This window comes from Salvelinus alpinus, chromosome 5, assembly GCF_045679555.1.
Source record: "Salvelinus alpinus chromosome 5, SLU_Salpinus.1, whole genome shotgun sequence".
NCBI classification, from domain to species: Eukaryota; Metazoa; Chordata; class Actinopteri; order Salmoniformes; family Salmonidae; genus Salvelinus; species Salvelinus alpinus.
In genome coordinates this window covers 63,255,834-63,277,220 of record NC_092090.1, presented here as the reverse complement: position 1 = coordinate 63,277,220, position 21,387 = coordinate 63,255,834, and the positions used below count along the sequence as shown (strand labels likewise).

The 21,387-nt window shown below is 43.9% G+C and overlaps 2 protein-coding genes across 2 annotated transcripts; one reads left to right on the top strand and one right to left on the bottom strand.

Moving 5' to 3' along the window:
- Window positions 1-709: 709 nt before the first annotated feature.
- On the bottom strand, window positions 710-5,780 carry LOC139576498 (hexokinase-4-like). The gene is made up of 10 exons (XM_071402664.1): window positions 5,679-5,780; window positions 4,847-5,009; window positions 4,431-4,585; window positions 4,171-4,290; window positions 3,942-4,037; window positions 3,690-3,789; window positions 3,246-3,429; window positions 2,266-2,421; window positions 1,864-2,097; window positions 710-1,747 (listed from the first exon to the last, which is right to left on the bottom strand). The coding sequence occupies exons 1-10, from the start codon at window positions 5,757-5,759 to the stop codon at window positions 1,600-1,602; spliced, it is 1,437 nt and encodes a 478-aa protein (XP_071258765.1). The 5' UTR covers window positions 5,760-5,780; the 3' UTR covers window positions 710-1,599.
- Window positions 5,781-13,698: 7,918 nt separating this feature from the next.
- LOC139576466 (synaptobrevin homolog YKT6-like) lies at window positions 13,699-17,918 on the top strand. The gene is made up of 8 exons (XM_071402621.1): window positions 13,699-13,924; window positions 14,220-14,390; window positions 14,617-14,699; window positions 14,788-14,888; window positions 15,054-15,158; window positions 16,349-16,414; window positions 16,600-16,701; window positions 16,872-17,918. The coding sequence occupies exons 2-8, from the start codon at window positions 14,287-14,289 to the stop codon at window positions 16,905-16,907; spliced, it is 597 nt and encodes a 198-aa protein (XP_071258722.1). The 5' UTR covers window positions 13,699-13,924; window positions 14,220-14,286; the 3' UTR covers window positions 16,908-17,918.
- The last annotated feature ends 3,469 nt before the right edge of the window (window positions 17,919-21,387 follow it).

Sequence of the window (21,387 nt, the reverse complement as noted above, 5' to 3'; positions counted from 1 at the left end):
GTCAGTCAGTAAAATACTACTTGAGTAAAAGTTTTTAAGTGTTTGGTTTCAAATATACTTAGGTATCAAAAGTAAAAGTATAAATCATTTCAAATTACTTATATTCAGCAAACCAGACGGCATGCATACCAGACGGCGCCCACTCCGACAAGGTTAATTGACCCACAGTCCCACAAGGTGACATGATATCATTGAAGTGACGTGCAAATGAGCGATAGAAAACCGATTGCTCAAATGTCACAATTTCTTTTGTGCCGTGCCCAAGATGTTGCCCTGGGCGGCTGCCCATGTCGCCTATACCTAAATCTGCCACTGGCCAGGGGCACGCTCCAACACAGACATAATTTACAAATGAATCATGTGTTTAGTGAGTCCACCAGATCAGAGGTATCAGCCATGACCAGGGATGTTCTCTTGATAAGTTTGTGAATTAGACCATTTCTTGTCCTGCTAAGCATTCAAAATGTAATCAGTTCTTTTGGGTATCAGGGGAAAATGTATGGAGTAAAAAGTACATAATTTTTATTAGGAATGTAGTGAAGTAAAAGTCAAAGTAGTCAAAAATATATATAGTAAAGTAAAGTACAGATACCCCAAAAAAAAGACTAAAGTAGTACTTTCAAGTATTTTACTTAAGTATTTTACACCACTGAGTATGGCTGTAGTTTACAGTCCTATTCAGTTGCATTGGGTGTTTGCCTGGGAAACTTTGTGTGCCGTTGCTCACTTTACTGAACAGAAACAGAAACTTGACAGTTCTTTATGACAGGAGAGTATGTGGTCATGTACAGTAAAACCACTTCAGTTATTTGGCCCCTTCAATTTCAAATGATGATAAACACACAACAAAATATTTTTATGTTACAGCAACTTTACTTACAACAATAAAAAATTGTCACATTACAAAGCACATTATCATTCTTAGATATACATAATAGGAATTAAGACCTTTACGCTCATCACAGATACATAACTTTTATAAATACACTATCAAAGAAATATTTAATTTCCCACGAACAGTAAGTGAAAGACTGCACTGCAATACATTTGAAATTGATAATCCCTTAGTTTTAAATTATATACGGAAACATCTCTGGATTAAACAGACAGCATCAAACAAACAACAATACTGATGTTATAAATCAATGCCAATCCTTTTCACGTGAACATTATATTACATTATTAATCAAGCTTAAAATACCTGCAATCAGTGGAAGCTTGAGAACGTGTTTAAACAAGGGTTCATTACTTTCTGAGACTCACCACTTATGCATTGTGGGACTGCAGGGAATTTTCAGAGGCCCATCAGTTCAAAAACGCATCTGTATAATACTGTACACTGGGAAAAGTGCTGATTTAATCTGTCTCTGTGTTTCCCATGTTGTGTGAGCTGTGTGGTGGGGGTCTTTTTATATACAGTGAGTTATCCACACCCATATTGCTTCTCTCACCAATGAGGAGTTACAGATTACTCTGTGAAAGCTTCAAGAGGAGGCCAGAGGCGAATCACCCTAGATGAGGTATAATTTACTGTATGAGGTCAGAGTTCAGCCTGGTTCACCTGCATCGCCCCCTATAGGTGGGAGGCTGTTACGACTCTCACGGTGTCAGCATGCACGCTGCCATCTTACAGGCTACTGCCGAGATAAGTGCCGCCCCCCGGCCACTCCCTTCCTCTGATTGGAGGAAGGTGATGTCACAGTGAGGCGTCAGCTCCCGCACAACTTTGTGGAACCTGTCCTGGAAACTGTGGAGGGAGATTAACATCAGAGTTAGAATAAAAAGCATGGCATTGTCGCTAGATATGACTAACATTATTTGTATGTTATACTTGGTGACTCCTACTCCCTCCTCCCTCCTCACCAGGGGTGGAGTTTGTAGACGGAGCCATCGATGCCCACAGTGATCTTCAACACCGCCTGGCTGCGGCGTTCTCTCATGCGGTTGATGACGCCGGCTAACCCCGCACCACACATGTGTGCTGCTCGCGTGGACACGCTCTCACAAGCTAGACGCACTATGTCACAGTCCAGCTCCGACGGCAACACGCCCAGCGTAGACAGGATGTTGTAGATCTGCTTCCTGTCTCCAGAGTCACTGAGGAACACACAGGGAGAGAACACACACTTAGACTCAGTGAGGGAAGCTTTGACTGGCTCGGACAGAAGACAGTCACTGACACAAAGAGTTGGAACTGTGTCGATGCCATTGTAATAGTGTTGACAGTTGTAATTCTAATGTCATTGCTGTGTCGTGACCCCTCACCTCTCTATCTGGGAGACGTAGCGCGTCTCAAAGCTGCCGCGAGTCTTCAGCAGGTCAGAGGCCTCTCCGTTAAACAGCAACTCCTCGTTCACCAGCTTCAACAATAACAGCCGCACCAGCTCTCCCATGTACTTCCCACTGATGAGCTTTTCATAGCTACAGAGCGATGGCGAGGAAGGAAGAGAGAAAGGGGGGAGAAGGGAGAGTCGAGGGAAGCAGCGGGGCAGAGCAAGTGGATGGAGGAAGAGAGAAAAGGAGTTGTGCGTCACACAACACGTGAACCTACATCGCTGTCATCATCATTTCCCAGCTAGGCCGGGGAGAAACAAGAAAGTGAGAGATTGAAAAGCAGGAGAGCGATCTCTCGGTCTAGCTGTCGCTGTGGGGCGGAGAGAGGGATAAAGTGCTAGGGTGAGTGAGGCTCAGCTCAGCGGTTGCCCGTGTGAAGGGCCTGTCAGAGTAGACGGTAAACAGCCATTAGCCTGGCTGACATTAGCTAGCGCTGGACAGGAGCTCATTAATCTGACCCTGATGTGTAGTGACTGGGCTGCCACTAGCCTCGACTTGGAAAACAAGAGGGTTACCTAGTGACCACACATAGGCTGCAGGTTAGTGTCAGGTGAGTGTTGTAGACAGGTGAGAGAGAGAGGTGAGAGAGAGAGGCACGTTTTCACCTGGATGAGCATTGTGTCACAGGAAAGTACAGGTCTTTCAGAAACTCTTGACTCTCACATACTTTGAGCTCTAAGAATGGACACATTTACACATGACTGGATACACATGCAACCAATACTGCACAAGAGAAACTAGGTACTACTGTCAAATTTCTGCAAATTCCTGGAAAGTAATCAATTACTTTAGCCACTTTATGCCAATTAAAGGTAGTTTTATCACTAGTGGAGATTGTAACACCCCCTAAACTTAGGAAGGCCTAATTAGGTCATTGTGCTGAGATAAACAGTGTGAGGCCCAATACTCACAGTTGTTGTCCAGGGTTGAGTGATGTCTCGTCCACCACCCTGTCGTACTCCAGTCTAAACTCCTCCAGCTCTCCGTTGGCTCCGAAGGCCCCCCACTCTGTGTTCACACACATCCTCCCCTCTTCCCCCTCCACCAGCTCCACTGTCCGCATCTCCTCCATGTAGCAAGCATTACACCCAGTACCTGAGGACAGGACAATGCTCAAATTACATTTGATTTGTGTGTTGTATTACAGACAAATAGCAACATAGTAGGCTTTAAGGAGAGGTAGAGAGATGTTTGGTAACAGGAGATAAATGGCTGATCAACCAGTGTGTGTGTGTGTGTGTGTGTGTGTGTGTGTGTGTGTGTGTGTGTGTGCGTGCGTGCGTGCGTGCGTGCGTGCGTGCGTGCGTGCGTGCGTGCGTGCGTGTGCGTGCGTGCGCGTGCGTGTGCATCCTTACCCACAATCATTCCCACTTCGCAGCTTCGGTCCTCATAGTAACAGGATATCATGGTGGCAACTGTATCGTTCACCATGGCAACGACGTCCATCTCAAAGTCCTGAAGAGTAAAGGAACATTTCAGAACGGCTCTATTTGCATGAATCTAATACGCATGTTTTACAAATGTGTCATAGCACGTCTATCACAACATATATCTATTATTCTATGTAGCATAAACATAGAATCCTAATTCTGAAGTGAAAATCCTACCCCTCTCCTCTTGATGGCATCTCTCAGTAGTCCCACCACGTTGTTACCCTCTGCTCCAGACGCCTTGAATCCTTTGGTCCAGTTCAGTAGGATGCCCTGGGAGGAACACAGAGGGTTAGGGTTGGTAGCAGGGCTCAGACACTAACTCAGATACTCAGATAGTCACTCGCATATCAAATCTCTAATCTAAAGTCTGTGCCCTGTGCAGATCTTGTACTCCATCTCCAACCTTGTCTATGTTCTCGTGTCGTACAGGAAAGGAGAAGGTGAAACCCAGAGGAAGCTTCTTGTGCTTGATGTGTTGTCTGTTCAGGAAGTCTGATATACACTCAGCAATGTAGTCAAAGAGCTGAGAAGAGAGGGGAAGGAGGGAAAAGGATGAAGGGAGAGAGAGGATGGTGAGTCATGATGATTTATGGGGGACACTGATTACACTAGTCAACACAGTGCAGTTCTGGATGAACACTTCTAAGTACACTGCACTCTCACCATCTCAGCCGTGCCTGTCATGGCGTCCTCAGGGATTGAGTACATCTGGTGTTTGGTCTCCACCTTCCATCCCCTCTCCTCATCCTCCCCCACCTTCACCAACATCACACGGAAGTTAGTCCCCCCCAGGTCCAGGGCCAGGAAATCACCCACCTCTGACACAGCGCAACACACAGAATGGTGTCATATAGGATCAAACACACACAGCAGGGGTTTCTGGAATAAGAATATTTTTCTATCTTATTTTTTTAAAAGCACTACAAGTGTAATGTAAAATAAATCTCGTGAGAAATGTAATGTTCTTTCATGTGCCATCACTCTCATGAATTCCCATTTAGTACAAATAGCCTAGGTATCACGCATTTACATTGTTATTTCACAAGAAAGCATTATATAAATTAGGTATATGCCTCTACCTGATCCTTCAGGGGTAGAACAGACGTAGGTGGGCAGCATTTTGACACTGGCCTCCTGGTGCGTCTCTACACGCAGTCCCCGGTCCATCTCCCTCATCATCCTCTTCATCACTTCCTTCAACTGCTCCTTCTTCAGCCTGAACTCCGACAGGATCTGCTCCACCTGGGGAGGAAGGGACAAACAGGGTCACAGCAAGCCCCCGCAAGTAACCATCATAGTATTCATTCATAGAATACCTTTACAATAGAATAACATTATTTCCCCAACGGAACTTCAGGTGTCCAAGGACACTTTACATCCGCACGCCACAAATAGAGTACAAAATTTAAAGCACAGCAAAGCAAAGTGTGAAACATGACAGTAAGGGTAAGGATAACTCCAGCCCTTTCTCTCTCTCTATTTTTATTAGTCTAAAATGTCAGCTGCGGAAACAGAAGCGTTGAAAACAAATGGAGAAAAAAAGTAACAATTTGAAAGACAAAAGTTGCGTCATGCCGTGTGCTCTGTGTTATGGTTGCTCTGAAATACATTTCACCGCCAAGATATACAATTTCATCCAGGCATTTCACAAAGAGGACAAAGTAGTAAACTGAACGTCTGACCAAGCTTCTCACCCATAACTTCCTCTCAAACAACATGGAGCAGTATATGTGTTGAAGACTTGAGTCAATTCAGACAACATTCATGCAGAGTAGAAAGTCAAATTATAACATTGTTAAAGGCAATAATGTCCAAATTATTTTTATAAAACCTAATCAACTCAAGTAAACCCAACCCAAATTAGATTATTCAGAAATTCGGACCTAAACTCTTCAGAAATGTGTGTCTTACCATGAGGACTGTCTCTAGCACAGAGCTGAGGCTACAAGGCATCTTCCCCATCTGGCCCATGAAGGAGCTGACGCACAGCATCTTGTCTAGCTCTCTAAATCACTCGCGTGTGTATCTAGGTGTGTGGTGAGTGTGTGTCTGGCATGAGTGTGTGTGTATGCAGAGTCAGTGAACTGTAAATGTAGTTGAATGAGGACCTCAGCTGTTTTTATGCTCTGGTAAAGGGGGCTGGCCGGGGGAAGATGGAGGCCCACACAAATGCCCACCCCCTAACCCTTCATCCCATCTAGCCAAGGACATGTGGTTGAAGAGTTGACTTAAATCTGCTTGAAAATGGTTGTCTAGCAATTATCAACAACCAATTTGACAAAGCTTGAAGAATATTTAAAAGAATAATGGGCAAATGTTGAACAATACAGGTTTGGAAAGCTCTTAGACTTACCCAAAAGGCTCACAGCTGTAATCACCAAAGGTGATTCTAACATGTATTGACTCAGGGGGCTGAATACTTACAGTATCTAATCAAGATATGTTTCATTTTTTACAAATGTTCAAATTTTTTGTCCTCTTTGACATTACAGAGTATTTTATGTAGATCTTTGACAAAAAAATGAAATTCAAACCATTTAAATCCCACTTCGCAACACAACAAAATGTGGAAAAAGTCAAGGGGTGTGAATACTTTCTGAAGGCACTGTACCTTGCAACACTATAGAATGTGAATCATCACCACAGGTCAATTTGAACAGCAAAGTATTGCAGTAAGAAAATCTTTCACATGCGTAATGACAAACCCAAAAGCAGGCAAAAAAGAAACTTAATCAGACAGGTAAGGTTGATCTAAACTAAAACCTCTGAAAAGACATACAGCTAACTACTACTGTTGCTATTTAACAGAATTTCAAGTACCAGTAGCCTACATTAATGTCCACTCTGTATCCATTTGATGGCATGAATGACCTGACTTGGAAGGCTGTCTGTTTAGTAGAACAGGTAACATAGTCATTTGACCTTGGTCATTGACATAGAAATAGTTGAAATTCATAGATGACTGTGTTTGCTTAGAAAATGTGGCAAATATGACCTATTTGTGACCTATTTCATTGGGTTCAACAGAAGCCTCTCACAAGAACATGATTTACAGTAGGTCTGTATATGTGTACCTACAGTGCTAAGATATCTTCACATAGGGAGGCAGATCTGTCACCACTTCCGCCGAAGTCGGTCCCTCTCCTTGTTCGGGCGGCGTTCGGCGGTCGACGTCACCGGCATTCTAGCCATCGCCGATCCAATTTTTATTTTCCATTTGTTTTGTCTTTGTTTTACACACCTGGTTTCAATTCCCCAATTACATGTTCATTATTTAACCCTCTGTTGTCACGTTCCTGACCTATTTTTATGTTATTTTGATTATGTTTAGTTGGTCAGGGCGTGAGTTGGGGTGGGCATTGTATGTTGTGTGTGTTTGGTTAGTCTATGGGTGTTGTATGTGTATGGGATAGTGTTTGTTAGGTTGTCTAGTTATGTCTATGGCTGCCTAGATTGGGTCTCAATCAGAGACAGCTGTCATTCATTTGTCTCTGATTGGGAGCCATATTTAAGGTAGCCATAGGCAGTAGGCTTTTGTGGGTGTTTGTTTCCTGTGTCAGTGTTTGGACCACACAGGACTGTTTTGAGGTATGTCACGTTTGTTGTTTTGTAGTTTGTAGTGTTTTCTTGTTATTTACATTAAACATGTACAATTATCAATCCGCATCTTGGTCCGATCCATGCTCCTCCTCGTCTGAGGAGGAGAACGACTTTGACAGCCATTACAGAAACACCCACCACAACAGGACCAAGCGAATTGAGGAAGGAGGGCAAGAACTAAAGCAATGGAGAGAGGAGGAATGGAGTTGGGAGCAAATTTTCAATGGAGAAGGACCCTGGGCTAAGGTGGGAGAGAATCGCCGCTCTCGGGAGGAGAAGGAGGCAGCCACAGCCCAGGAGCGCTGGTATGAGGAGGCAGCACGTATGAGAGGCTGGAAGCCCGAGAGGCTCACCCAAAAATTTCTTGGGGGGAGGCTAAAGGGGAGTGTGGCGAAGCCGGGTAGGATACCTGAGCCAACTCCCCGGGCTTGCCGTGGAGTGAGAGGGCGTCGTACTGGTCAGACACCGTGTTATGCGGTAAAGCGCACGGTGTCCCCAGTACGCGTGCTTAGCCCAGTGCGGGCTATTCCACCTTGCCGCACTGGGAGGGCTAGGTTGGGCATCGAGCCGGATGCCATGAAGCCGGCCCAACGTATCTGGCCTCCAGTACGTCTCCTCGGGCCGGCGTACATGGCACCAGCCTTACAGGTGGTGTCCCCGGTTCGCCTGCATAGCCCAGTGCGGGCTATTCCACCTCGCCGCACTGGCAGGGCTATGGGGACCATTCAACCTGGTAAGGTTGGGGAGGCTCGGTGCTCAAGAGCACGTGTCCTCCTTCACGGTCCGGTATATCCGGCGCCACCTTCCCACCCCAGCTCAGTACCATCAGTGCCTACACCACGCACCAGGCTTCCAGTGCATCTCCAGAGCCCTGTTCCTCCTCCACGCACTCTCCCTATGGTGCGTGTCTCCAGCCCAGTGCCTCCAGTTCCGGCACCACGCACCAAGCCTCCTGTGCGTCTCCAGAGCCCGGTACGCACTGTTCCTTCTCCCCGCACTCGCCCTAAGGTGCGTGCCCTCAGCCCGGTACCTCCAGTTCCGGTACCACGCACCAGGCCTAGAGTGCGCCACGAGAGTCCAGTGTGCCCTGTTGTTGTTCCCCGCACTAGCCTGAAGGTGCGTGTCCTTAGCCCGGTACCTCCAGTTCCGGTACCACGCACCAGGCCTACAGTGCGTCTCAGCCGGCCAGAGTCTGCCGTCTGCCCAGCGGCGCCTGAACTGCCCGTCTGCCCAGCGGCGCCTGAACTGCCCGTCTGCCCAGCGGCGCCTGAACTGCCCGTCTGCCCAGCGGCGCCTGAACTGCCCGTCTGCCCAACGCCGTCTGAACTGTCCGTCTGCCATGAGCCTGCAAAGCCGCCCGTCTGCCATGAGCCTGCAAAGCCGCCCGTCTGCCATGAGCCTACAGAGCCGTCCGCCAGACAGGAGCCGCTAGAGCCGTCCGCCAGACAGGAGCCGCTAGAGCCTTCCGCCAGACCAGGAGTCCGCCGAGAGCCGTTCCGCCAGACCGGATCAGCCAGAGCCTTCCGCCAGACCGGATCAGCCAGAGCCTTCCGCCAGACCGGATCAGCCAGAGCCTTCCGCCAGACCGGATCAGCCAGAGCCTTCCGCCAGACCGGATCAGCCAGAGCCTTCCGCCAGATCTGACCAGCCAGAGCCGTCAGCCAGCCATGACCAGCCAGAGCCGTCAGCCAGCCATGACCAGCCAGAGCCGTCAGCCAGCCAGGATCCGCCAGCCAGCCAGGATCCGCCAGCCAGTCTGGAGCTGCCGTCCCTCAGCCCGGAGCTGCCGTCCCTCAGCCCGGAGCTGCCGTCCCTCAGCCCGGAGCTGCCGTCCCTCATCCCGGTGCTGCCCCTTATCCCGGTGCTGCCCCTTATCCCGATGCTGCCCCTTCAGTTAGGTGGGTTTAGTTGGAGGGTGGTCATTGGGTGGGGGATACGGAAGCGGGGAGTGACTATGGTGGTGTGGGGACAGCGTCCAGAGCCGGAGCCACCACCGTGGACAGATGCCCACCCAGACCCTCCCCTAGACTTTTGGTGGTGCGTTCGGAGTACGCACCTTGAGGGGGGGTTTATGTCACGTTCCTGACCTATTTTTATGTTATTTTGATTATGTTTAGTTGGTCAGGGCGTGAGTTGGGGTGGGCATTGTATGTTGTGTGTGTTTGGTTAGTCTATGGGTGTTGTATGTGTATGGGATAGTGTTTGTTAGGTTGTCTAGTTATGTCTATGGCTGCCTAGATTGGGTCTCAATCAGAGACAGCTGTCATTCATTTGTCTCTGATTGGGAGCCATATTTAAGGTAGCCATAGGCAGTAGGCTTTTGTGGGTGTTTGTTTCCTGTGTCAGTGTTTGGACCACACAGGACTGTTTTGAGGTATGTCACGTTTGTTGTTTTGTAGTTTGTAGTGTTTTCTTGTTATTTACATTAAACATGTACAATTATCAATCCGCATCTTGGTCCGATCCATGCTCCTCCTCGTCTGAGGAGGAGAACGACTTTGACAGCCATTACATCTGTTTCCCCATGGTTTTTGTGTGTGATTGTTTTATGTATGTTCGGTCCGTTATTGTGGGCTCGGTATTACGACATGTTATTGGAATATTTGAGTAAAGTTACTTGTGTTACTCATCTCTGCTGTCCTGCGCCTGACTCCTCTGCACCAGCTACACCCAGACCACTACAAGATCAGACACTGGTATAAAGAGTGTAATATTGCTGTATTCAAAGTCTTAGTTATTGTTTAACTAGCTCAATATTAGATGTCAAAGCATCTATATTTAGCGCACTGCAAAGTTGAATGGCCGATAAAATCAATAATGAAGCGTTGTAGGCAAAGGTCTCCTGTGCTTATCACCCGGAAAGGTTTAATTTTAGACATGACCAATGGTACTGTCAAAAACCACTCCAAAAATAGCTGTGGTGACCCTTTCCTGAGTGCCCTGATCTCCTGGTTTCAGAATAAATGCAACAGTAACTCTTACCAACAGGCTGACACACTTTGTCAACTACAACTCGCCTTATCAGGAGATTAATCATGGATTTAATTCAAATAGCATTTTATTTTATCTAGCACTTACAGGGAGAATCTCAAAGGCAAAAACTGAATTAGCCAAGTTAATTGGTAGCTCATGCATGTACAAAACTGCATGAACAAAGATCTTCAATGGAGGCTGGCACAAGTCTAGATTATATTTGACACGGCCTGTTTCCACAATAACAGGAGATTGAGTTCATTCAAACGTTCCATATTCTTTATTCTTTACCAGTATAAGCTTGTGTAATAAATCATTGTAGTGTATTATGAATTCAAACATGAAGAATATGTTTTATTGTGTGTAAAGTTTGATTGAATGCAACAGTAACTCCCCCCCACATGCACATGTGCAACATAAATCAGAAAAGAGGTGAGGACCTTCATTCAACCTGCCTGTATAACCCTGGACAATGATGCTATAGGTGTTACTGTAACACACACACACACACACACACACACACACAGGTGTTACTGTAACACACACATACACTGCTGTTTGACAAATGCATCCATGTTTGATTGGTGTCAGGTCCTTTTATGGATGGAACTTGAATGTGTGCCAAGTACATCTCCATAGCTGACTATGACGGCTGATTTAACCCAGTTAGAGATCTCCTATGGGCTGTTTGCTGAGATGGCCTGATGTGCGAGGCTTCCATTCACCTGCCTCACTCCTCAGATAAGACCACATAAAACCACCCACGTTTTATTCATGACAACTGTCTACAGTCATTCAGCTAACACATCCACCTTCTTAAAAAACAAAAAATTGTGACAGTCATCTCTCAAAAGTAAAACAAAAATAGTACTACTTGTACAATGCCACATTTAGAATGTTAAATGCTGTAGGCAAGTCATCTAAATAGCCTGATAATTCATTTTTCATATTCACCTTATCTGATACCCTGTTTCATGCTTTCATGGACTTTGGCAGTGATTTATTGTTATGCTGCTATAACTCAGTTTGCTAGAAAGTCGGGTTTTCCATTGCCCTGGAATGATGTGAGATTTCAGAGACTTTCTAAATAGAACAACTTAAAGCGGGCCTTCAGGGAATCTTCCATTAAATGGATAAGATTATCCCAATATTTTTTACCTTATCCATCGTAATGAGGATCCATATCATACATGTCTTGCCGGTCATGGGTGCTGTCTGCTGTGGAATAGTAAGCGTGTTGTCCAGTTGGGCTACGAGAGCAAGTTAAAAAGTAGCAGTTTGTCGTGAATCTTCATCTGTGAATACAGGCCTATTGAACATGTGTTTGAGAAGTGTCCAAATGATTTATGTCCAACCAGTTCCTCAGTGGCCAACATTGTCTGCTGTTAGGCTAGTTATTCTGTAAAATAATACACACTAAAGGCCTATATAAATAAACAAACACTATTTCAGTTAAAAGTGTTCACTCAAATGCCTGAAAAAGTCTGTATAGGATAGTCCTAAATTAAAGTTTTTTATTCATTTGTGCGCTTTTGCAGTTCATGATGCATCCACTGCGGCCATCAATAACAGAAGTGCACCGCTCAAAAGCAAACTATTCAACCTCAAGTCCTTCTCACCATGGTCCTCAGATCCAAAAATGTAGCAGTAACATTCAAATAATCTCCATCCAAGTAACCTCAATGTATATCCAAAAATAAATGTTGTATTGCTTTTCCGTTTGAGAAAACAATCTCACATACATCTCCAAAGCTCTTAGCCTACATCTCATTAACTAGGCTGCTATTTGTTCTCAATATCTATGGCAACTAAAACTGTCAGATTAAAGGGGGAAAAAACACCCCTCATCCTGCCACAACCACCCCGTCAACATATGCTCACAATAGCTTTCTTTCACTGTCTCCATGCCCAACGTTTTCAATTCGCTGCCCTGGGAGTCAATAATTTATCTGCACACTTCTAGTATGGAAAGCACTTAGCACTGAGTTAAGTGGCCAGGAGGAAATTGTTAAATTAAGCAAAATTACTTAGGAAAACAACGAATGAGAGTGGTGAGAAATCAGAAGTGGCAAGGCCTATACCCGATCTATAGGTCACTGTCTACTCATGACCTGTCCTAATAAGCCTAATAATAATAATTTGTGGGGGTTTTATACACTCCTTTACTTAATTATTTGTACAGTGAAGCTAAAACATTTAATCTGGATGTATACTCCAGCATTTGGATTTGAGATCAGAGGATTTTTTTGCTATCAGTCAAATCAAATCAAATTGTATTTGTCACATGCACCGAATACAACAGCTGTAGACCTTAGAGTGAAATGCTTACTTACAGTAAAAGCCCTAACCAAAAATGCAGTTTTTAAAAAAATAAACAAATACGAATAAGAAATAAAAGTAACAAATAATTAAAGAGCAGCAGTAAAATAACAATAGCGAGGCTATATACAGGGGTACCGGTACAGAGTCAATGTGCGTGGGCACAGGTTAGTCGAGGTAATTGAGGTAATATGTACATGTAGGTAGACTTATTAAAGTGATTATGCATAGATAATAACAGTGAGTAGCAGCAGTGACTGATGTGGTGTACTCCTCAATGCCATCGGAAGAATCGCGGAACATATTCCAGTCTGTGCTAGCAAAACAGTCCTGTAGCTTAACATCTGCTTCATCTGACCACTTTTTTATTGATCTAGTCACTGGTACTTCCTGCTTCATTTTTGCTTGTAAGCAGGAATCAGGAGGATAGAATTATGGTCAGATTTGTCAAGTGGAGGGCAAGGGAGAGCTTTGTACGCGTCTCTGTGTGTGGAGTAAAGGTGGTCTAGAGTTGCTTTCTCTCTGGTTGCACATTTAACATGCTGATAGAAATTTGGTAAGACGGATTTAAGTTTCCCTGTATTAAAGTCCCCGGCCACTAGGAGCGCCACCTCTGGATGAGCGTTTTCCTGTTTGCTTATACAGCTCATTGAGTGCGGTCTTAGTGTCAGCATCGGTCTGTGGTGGTATGTAAACAGCTCCGAATTTTTTTAATGAAAACTCTGTAGGTAGATAGTGTGGTCCACAGCTCATCATGAGATACTCTACCTCAGGCGAGCAAAACCTCGGGACTTCCTTAGATATCGTGCACCAGCTGTTGTTTACAAATATACATAGACTGCCACCCCTTGTCTTCCAGAGGTTACTGTTCTATCATGGCGATACAGTGTAAAACCATTGTGTACCATGTATTTTTTTTTTATTAGAACCGCTCAGCAAATAGACGTAAAAAAATGCTGATAGTAAGCCTACACGCAACACAACATTTTCTGTATTTGGCCTATGCTTACTTTTTTCACACCTCATGCACAAGCGTTCTGGAAGTAGGAACTGTACACAGAATTGTAATGAAGCCGTGTTGCATTCCGGAACAATTATCTTGTAGGACATTGCTTCGATCGTGACGTGGTTGGTGTGGCTAGAAAGAGAAGAAATAATCATAATACTGATAACTTCCTACAGGTCGTTCACTAAGTTATCATGGAATAATTCAGTTGGTATTTTATTCTCAACAGTTAGCAAACCGTTTCGCGCAGTCTTCTCTGGTAAGTAAGTACGACAAGGGAACTTGAGCTAGCTCCATCGTTCTTGGCACTTAGTTTAGCTAACAACAATTGTGCTAACGTTAGCTAGCAAGCAGCACAGAAATATGGCGAGAACGGTTGCTACATGTCGATAAACGTTAGTCTATCGTGGTAGCGTTAGCTAGTTCAGCAATCGTTTGGATTGTAGAGTATGTGTGTAGTATACAGTAAGCTACCTTGCAGCTTATGTATTGTGTGGCTGTACGGATGGTTTGGCTCATGTGATTTGAATTTGTGTCCCTTTCTTGACATGTAGGCATTGAGACCTCTAGGCTGCTGCGCTGGGACACGCCAGTCATAACCCTGGGACTGTCTGCGTCATCATGAAGCTATACAGCCTAAGCGTCCTCCACAAAGGAGCGACTAAATCCAATCTCCTCAAATCCGCATATGACCTCTCCTCCTTCAGTTTCTTCCAGCGCTCCAGGTGGGTCTTCCTCTTGGCACATGGGCTGAGGTGCATCTCAATAGTCTAAGGGGGTTCCTTAACTCCATCTTCACTGATTTGAACTTGTACATCAGGGCAGATGAAGAAGTTAACGCCCCTGTCATTAATAATAGCCTATCTTAAACCTGTCACGGGTTTAGACTTCATTAGAATTGACAAGAACACCAACAATGTTTTCACCATTGTTTGTGTTTGGTTTTGGCAGTGTCCAAGAGTTCATGACCTTCACCAGCGCCTTGATTGTGGAGCGTTCTGCACACGGCAGCCGAGCCTCAGTCAAAGAACAAGGTTAAGCCCTGATACATTGGGCTATAACATATGGGAGTTTATTTGTTATGTGAGCACACATATAATTTCTACCCTTTCCTCCCTCCAGAGTACCTGTGCCATGTGTATGTGAGGAATGACAGTCTGAGTGCAGTGGTGATAGCAGACAGCGAGTACCCCCAAAGAGTCGCCTTCACACTACTAGACAAAGTGGGTACACTGCAGAGAGGTGCATTACCTCCTTAGCAACGAGTGAAGAATATTACTCTCTGTTCTGGGTCTTGTTCTTCTCAAGGTTTCTTCCCAAGTTATTGCTCCTCGCCAGGCCCTTTCGGCTTTCTTTTTTATGTAATAGATTGATGTTTGATCATGTAGGTGCTAGAGGAGTTCTCCAGGCAAGTGGAAAGTATAGACTGGCCATCTGGAAACCCAGACACCATCAACTACAAAGCCCTGGACATCCACCTTGCCAAATACCAGGTACACATGGCATCCTGTCTCTGAAATAGACACATAACATGCACTACCGTTCAAAAGTTTGGGGTCACTTAGAAATGTCCTTGTTTTTGAAAGAAAATCACATTTTTTGTTCATTAAAATATCAAATTGATCAGAAATACAGTGTAGACATTGTTAATAGTACTCGCAAAACACCAGTCTCAACGTCAGCAGTGAAGAGGCGGTTCTGGCATGCTGGCCTTCTAGACAGAGTTCCCCTGTCCAGTGTCTGTTCTTTTGCCCATCTTAGTCTATTTTTATTGGCCAGTCTGAGATATGGCTTTTTCTTTGCAACTCTGCCTAGAAGGTCAGCATCCCGGAGTCGCCTCTTCACTGTTGATGTTGAGACTGGTGTTTTGCAGGTAATATTTAATGAAGCTGCCAGTTGAGGACTTGTGAGGCGTCTGTTTCTCAAACTAGACACTCTAATGTACTTGTAATCTTGCTCAGTTGTGCACCGGGGCCTCCCATTCCTCTTTCTATTCCAGTTAGAGACAGTTTGCGCTGTTCTGTGAAGGGAGTACTACACAGCGTTGGATGAGATCTTCAGTTTCTTGGCAATTTCTCTCATGGAATAGCCTTTATTTCTCAGAACAAGAATAGACTGACGAGTTTCAGGAGAAAGTTTTTTGTTTCTAGGCATTTTGAGCCTGTAATCGAACCCACAAATGCTGATGCTCCAGATGCTCAACTAGTCTAAAGAAGGACAGTTTTACTGCTTCTTTAATCAGAACAACAGTTTTCAGCTGTGCTAACATAATTGCCAAAGGGTTTTCTAATGATCAATTAGCCTTTTTAAAATGATCAACTTGGATTAACACAACGTGTCATTGGAACACAGGAGTGATGGTTGCTGATAATGGGCCTCTGTACGACTATGTAGATATTCATTTATTTATTTAATCAGCCATTTCCAGCTACAATGGTAATTTACAACATTAGCAATGTCTACACTGTGTTACTGATCAATTTGATGTTATTTTAATTGACAAAAAAATTGCTTTTCTTTCAAAACCAAGGAGATTTCTAAGTGACCCTAAACTTTTGAACGGTAGTGTACATTGCACATAGATTAATAAAATAACACTTGAATAACCAACCCTACTTTGAATCTTTCATGTTTCTTCTTGGATGATTGTGAAAGTTTGACAGAATTTGTGTTCTCTCCTCAGAACCCCAGAGAGGCAGATGCGATGACCAAAGTGCAGGCTGAGCTAGACGAGACAAAAATCATTTTGGTGAGACACTTTAGTCGACACTCGCGTACAACTCCAAAACATCTCACATAATGGGGAAACTTTAGATGAGTTTAGAAAAATGTTCTGTGTAGGAAGCTTGCACTACTGCATGTCTGACACTGTCAGTGCCTGTGGTTAGTAGGATGCTGTATATGAAGTGGACTGGGCTGTGATTGTCTCTGCAGCACAACACCATGGAGTCTCTGTTGGATAGAGGGGAGAAGCTGGATGACCTGGTGCAGAAGTCTGAACACCTGGGGAACCAGTCTAAAGCCTTTTATAAGACTGTGAGTAGTGACTGTGAACTGCGCTCTCCAGTTCAAATAATCACAGCATCTTAGATTAAACTTGGGCTACTTTTTTAAGACTAATTGCCATTACATATGTATCCTTCTCGGTGTGAAATTGATATTGTAATCGCTAATCAGTCACTTTGTCTGTGTTTTCTATCCAACAGGCACGGAAGCAGAACTCATGCTGTGAGGTCATGTGATGTTGCTGGACTGTCCTCTTGGATATGTCTCTCTTGGCCTTTCTGCTCATTCTACAACTTCCATCGTGCCTCCAGGAGACAGAATGGCCTCCACTCAGTCTCTGGGAGGACGCCGGGGAGGGGGGACGTGGGATCTCTGCAATCTCTTTACATGCTTACTGGGGAAGAGGAGAGGGGGTGGGGCTGCAGGACTGGTGGGGTTTCATCAGGAAAATATCATACTTATTGGCTTTGTTGTAACAGTTCAAAATGTGTTTACAGGAGGTTCATAGCCAGCCAGGATGTGTTTGTTGTTCAAAATGTCTTAAACTGTTTCCTGAGTTCAGACTGTATCAGAGTCTTAATCTGAGTTTGAGCTCAGCTTTCTGGGAGTTTTGATCTTATGCTTGGCGTTAAAGAAACCCTGACAATCTCCCTCTGTACTCAATGCAGTAACTCACAGGATCTGCTGGTGATCTCGTTAAGGTCTGGTAGTGACATTTTTATTTCCCTCTGCCCAGTAGATGACACTGTTTCCTCACATTTGTAGTTCAGGTATGTTCAACTCTGTATGTAAAGGGCCTCTATGTAGCCCAGAGTAATACCATTGTGTTTAATGTAATGTGAGTTGAGTGAGCAAAGTGTCTGTCTGTAACTGGGCCTGAGACAACAGAACTCCATGATCAAATCCTCTTGAGTTTGTTTTCAAAGCTCATTTCTACAGGACATTAATTGGATTAGTTCACATATAGTTGTGTTTTGATTATGTAACCTAATCAAAACAACAATATGTAACCTATTGTTGTTTTGTTGTTCTCTATGAAGATGTGAAAACTTTGAAACATTCCCAGGTTTTTCAAATTCACAAGTTGATTGGTATTATAGCACAAGCGGATGAACTTATGTTGAACTAAAATGGGGAGCTTATGTTGAACTAAAATGGGGTGGCCTGTACTTATAGAGCATTGTGTAGTGATGTCTACAGATTCTCATTGATACACAAAGCCTTATTAAAATATGGGTTAGTTTGAAGTCCCCCTACGTATGTGTTTGGAAAGTGTCCTATTGGAGGGGCTCTCTGACTTTGTAATCCTTCTAAAGCTGTTGTGTTTCTAGTCTGGACAAAGTCTCTTTAAAACATGGCACACAATGAATCAGCCACGACCCACCCACCAATGGGTTCTGCTCCACCATTAGGTGTTCTACTGCAGCCTGATGTCTGCAGCTCTGCCCCCTGTTGGCAGTGTAAACATACTACATCTGGTTTGGATTTCTACTCTTAACTGAATGATCATGACAACACATATTGGGTAGTTAACTTCACTTTTGCAACAAGGAAATTACTACCTGAGGTTATTTTGTGGTGAGCAATGCTTGTAATGTTGCAGGTAGAAATGTAATGTATAGAACAGACAAGATTCCCTTTTCAGCATAACACTGAATCGTGTGCTTTTTACAAACATTTCTATCAATGTATTCTATTTCATTTAACAGGCTCAGCTTTGTGTGCACAACACTCACAGATCACTCTTGTTGTGATCAGTATTATATCATACCCATTTGGCTTTTTTTTTTATAGCAGAAATGCCTTCATGTTTTCATTGTTTCCAGACCCCAGCGGATGAGTTGAACAAGTGAGATGGAGAGGCCTTTGATATTTTAATGTAGTATATCTTGCTGCTTTATTTTGTGTGTATGACCTGGTTGTGTGTAATTGTGATTGTGTGTGCAAAGACAGTCAGACTTGAACTGCTCTTATTACTCTATGTCAAAACTTCTGTGCAATAGTAGGCTGACTATTCTCTCCATATAATGTTTTATCTTGAAACCTGTTTCTCATTTGAGTAGGGCAAAGAGTTAGTTTGACCCCAGTGTTTCCAATGAAAGATACTTCTATGACCCTTGTAAATGCTTATGATGTCCAACTCTCCAGATTATGCCGCGTTCATGTGCTAGTCTGAACTCCAAAATGTCCGACTTGCTAACTTGTGGCACGTGTATAAGTTAGCAAGTCGGAAACTTCAGAGTTTCCTAGTTTCGATTTGCACGTAAATTAGGCATAAACTATGGGTGAAAAAAACCATTTGCCTTATAGAGTACCGCAGTATGAGTCATAATACCCATAAAACCTAGCGGTCAAATAAGACAATGTTTTTCCACCAATCATTTTTCCCATAGGGGATTTTAGAAACACAATATTAGCCTGTGTTTAGTGTAGGCTTACCCTGGCGTAGCGTCTTGAGAACTGTGTAAATCTCTTGGGCAAGGTGACAAATACATTCGCCTGTACCCCTATAAAATGCTGCAGAAGACACCACAGATGTTTTGGAAAATCGGTCTTGGTTGGTCCAGTTCTTATCTTGGCGAAACAGTCATGGCCTGCAGCACAATCCTACTTTAATTTCCTCAAACGTTTTTGTTAAACCTGCTTTTCGGTTTTAACCAATGATTTATATAGGCTACATTAGATGACTGACGGAGCGCTGTTTTGACGCCACCGTGCCTCCATCTTGGCACTCCCCCACTATTGTAAAAAATATTTTTTAAGCTATAGAATGTCTACATTTGTTTTCTATTACAGACACCTTAAATGCAGGGATCGACAACTCCAGTCTGCAGGGGCCGAGTAGTGTGTCCCTTTTCCCCCAGCCTTAGAAAACACACTGAAGATCATGATTAGTTAATTATTGGAGTCAGGAGTGTTAAGTGTGACACCAATAAGGCCCCTGAGGATTGGAGTTGCCCATCCCTGCCTTAATGCGTACTTTAAAATTATACTGAACAAAAATATAAAACACAACATGTAAAGTGTTGGTCCCATGTTTCATCAGCTGAAATATAAGATCCCAGACAGTTTCCATATGCACAAAAAGCTAATTTCTCAAAAATGTTGTGCACAAACTTGTTTACATCCCTGTTAGTGGGCATTTCTCCTTTGCCAAGATAATCAATCTACCTGACAAGTGTGGCATATCAAGAAGCTGATTAAACAGCATGATCATTACACAGGTGCACCTTGTGCTGTGGACAATAAAAGGCCACTAAAATGTGCTGTTTTGTCACAACAATGCCACAGATGTCTCAGGTTTTGAGGGAGCACTCAAATTGGCATGCTGACTGCAGGAATGTCCGCCAGAGCTGTTGCCAGATAATTGATTGTTCATTTCCTTACCATAAGCCGCCTCCGTTATTTTAGAGAATTTGGCAGTACATCTAACCGGCCTCACAACCGCAGACCACGTGTAACTACTCCACATCCGGCTTCTTCACCTGCGGGATCGTCTAAGACCGGACAGCTGATAAAACTGAGGAGTATTTATGTCTGTAATAAAGCCCTTTTGGGGGGAAAAACGAATTCTGATTGGCTGTGCCTGGCTCCCCAGTTGGTAGGCCTATGTCCTCCCAGGCCCACTCATGGCTGCACCCCTGCCCAGTCATATGAAATCCATAGATTAGGGCCTAATGAATTTATTTCAATTGACTGATTTCCTTCTATGAACTGTAACTCGGTAAAATCTTTGAAATTGTTGCTTTTATGATTTTGTTCAGTATATATTATGAACTAAACATCACATATGTAAAAACATTTTTCTTGAAGTAGAATTGTTTTGAAAGTATTGGTGTTACTGTCCCCACGACAACAATATTTAAATACATGCAATTTTGTCTTTGAAACATTTAATTTAAATACTGTAGAATTCCATTAATTCCTAAGGACTGCTTCGTCTGAGGAGTGCCAATATGGCAGGTCATGTCTAGACGGGATACAGCTTTTGTCAAATTGACATACATTTTTAGCTAACCCTAACCCTTCTCCAAACCTTATCCTATTTATCATAATCTGCTATGTTAATTCTACTAACCTGCTGCGTAAATTCTCCTAAACCTGCCATGAAAAGTAAAATTTCACAATAGCTGTATCCCTTCTAGACAAAAAACATATGGCAGGTAAGGGTCGGTGGAGTTAAAGTAAGCATATTTTCGAGTTGGATCAGAGTGGTGTAAGTCGAAGATAAGTATATGAAATGCACCAACAAGAAGATGTTACTGAACGCCTTTTTCCGGTAACTTTTGTATGTGTGTACTGGGATTGTGTTTGTGTGTCCGATATGCTTTCTCAATCAGCCAATGGTGGCAGATTGACGAGGGCGGCATTTTCTGAGCTAAACTGACCAAAACGCACCTCCAACAACACATGAAAACTCACATAATTCTGCCCCAAAACAATGACATTTTCTCACAACCAGTGGCATAATGGCTTTTTAGGTGAGCGTTGATGCCGCCCTGTGATAAGCATTGCCTTCTTTGTCAAAGGCAGAGGCGCAAAATATTTTGCTTGTCCATTCCCAAATGCGCCTCTTCAAGGTGCTGTTGGAGAGACGCATCGCTGTGGCGCTCCACCAAAGTTCTGTAAAAAAGTGTATTAAACATAAATCATGTAGGAGATCTAGGATATGGTAGAAAGAGTATGTGGCCTTTTCTGTAGCCTACAGGCTGGAGA

What these genes read in the sequence shown, in the direction of transcription:
- LOC139576498 (XM_071402664.1), bottom strand. Translation starts at nt 5,759, where the DNA reads ATGCTGTGCGTCAGCTCCTTCATGGGCCAGATGGGGAAGATGCCTTGT. An exon ending in TTCTACCCCTGAAGGATCAG is followed by an intron (nt 4,586 to 4,846) that starts GTAGAGGCATAT and finishes GCGCTGTGTCAG; the next exon opens with AGGTGGGTGATTTCCTGGCC. An exon ending in GACACGAGAACATAGACAAG is followed by an intron (nt 4,038 to 4,170) that starts GTTGGAGATGGA and finishes TGTTCCTCCCAG; the next exon opens with GGCATCCTACTGAACTGGAC.
- LOC139576466 (XM_071402621.1), top strand. Translation starts at nt 14,287, where the DNA reads ATGAAGCTATACAGCCTAAGCGTCCTCCACAAAGGAGCGACTAAATCC. An exon ending in AGTTTCTTCCAGCGCTCCAG is followed by an intron (nt 14,391 to 14,616) that starts GTGGGTCTTCCT and finishes TGGTTTTGGCAG; the next exon opens with TGTCCAAGAGTTCATGACCT. An exon ending in CCTTCACACTACTAGACAAA is followed by an intron (nt 14,889 to 15,053) that starts GTGGGTACACTG and finishes TTGATCATGTAG; the next exon opens with GTGCTAGAGGAGTTCTCCAG.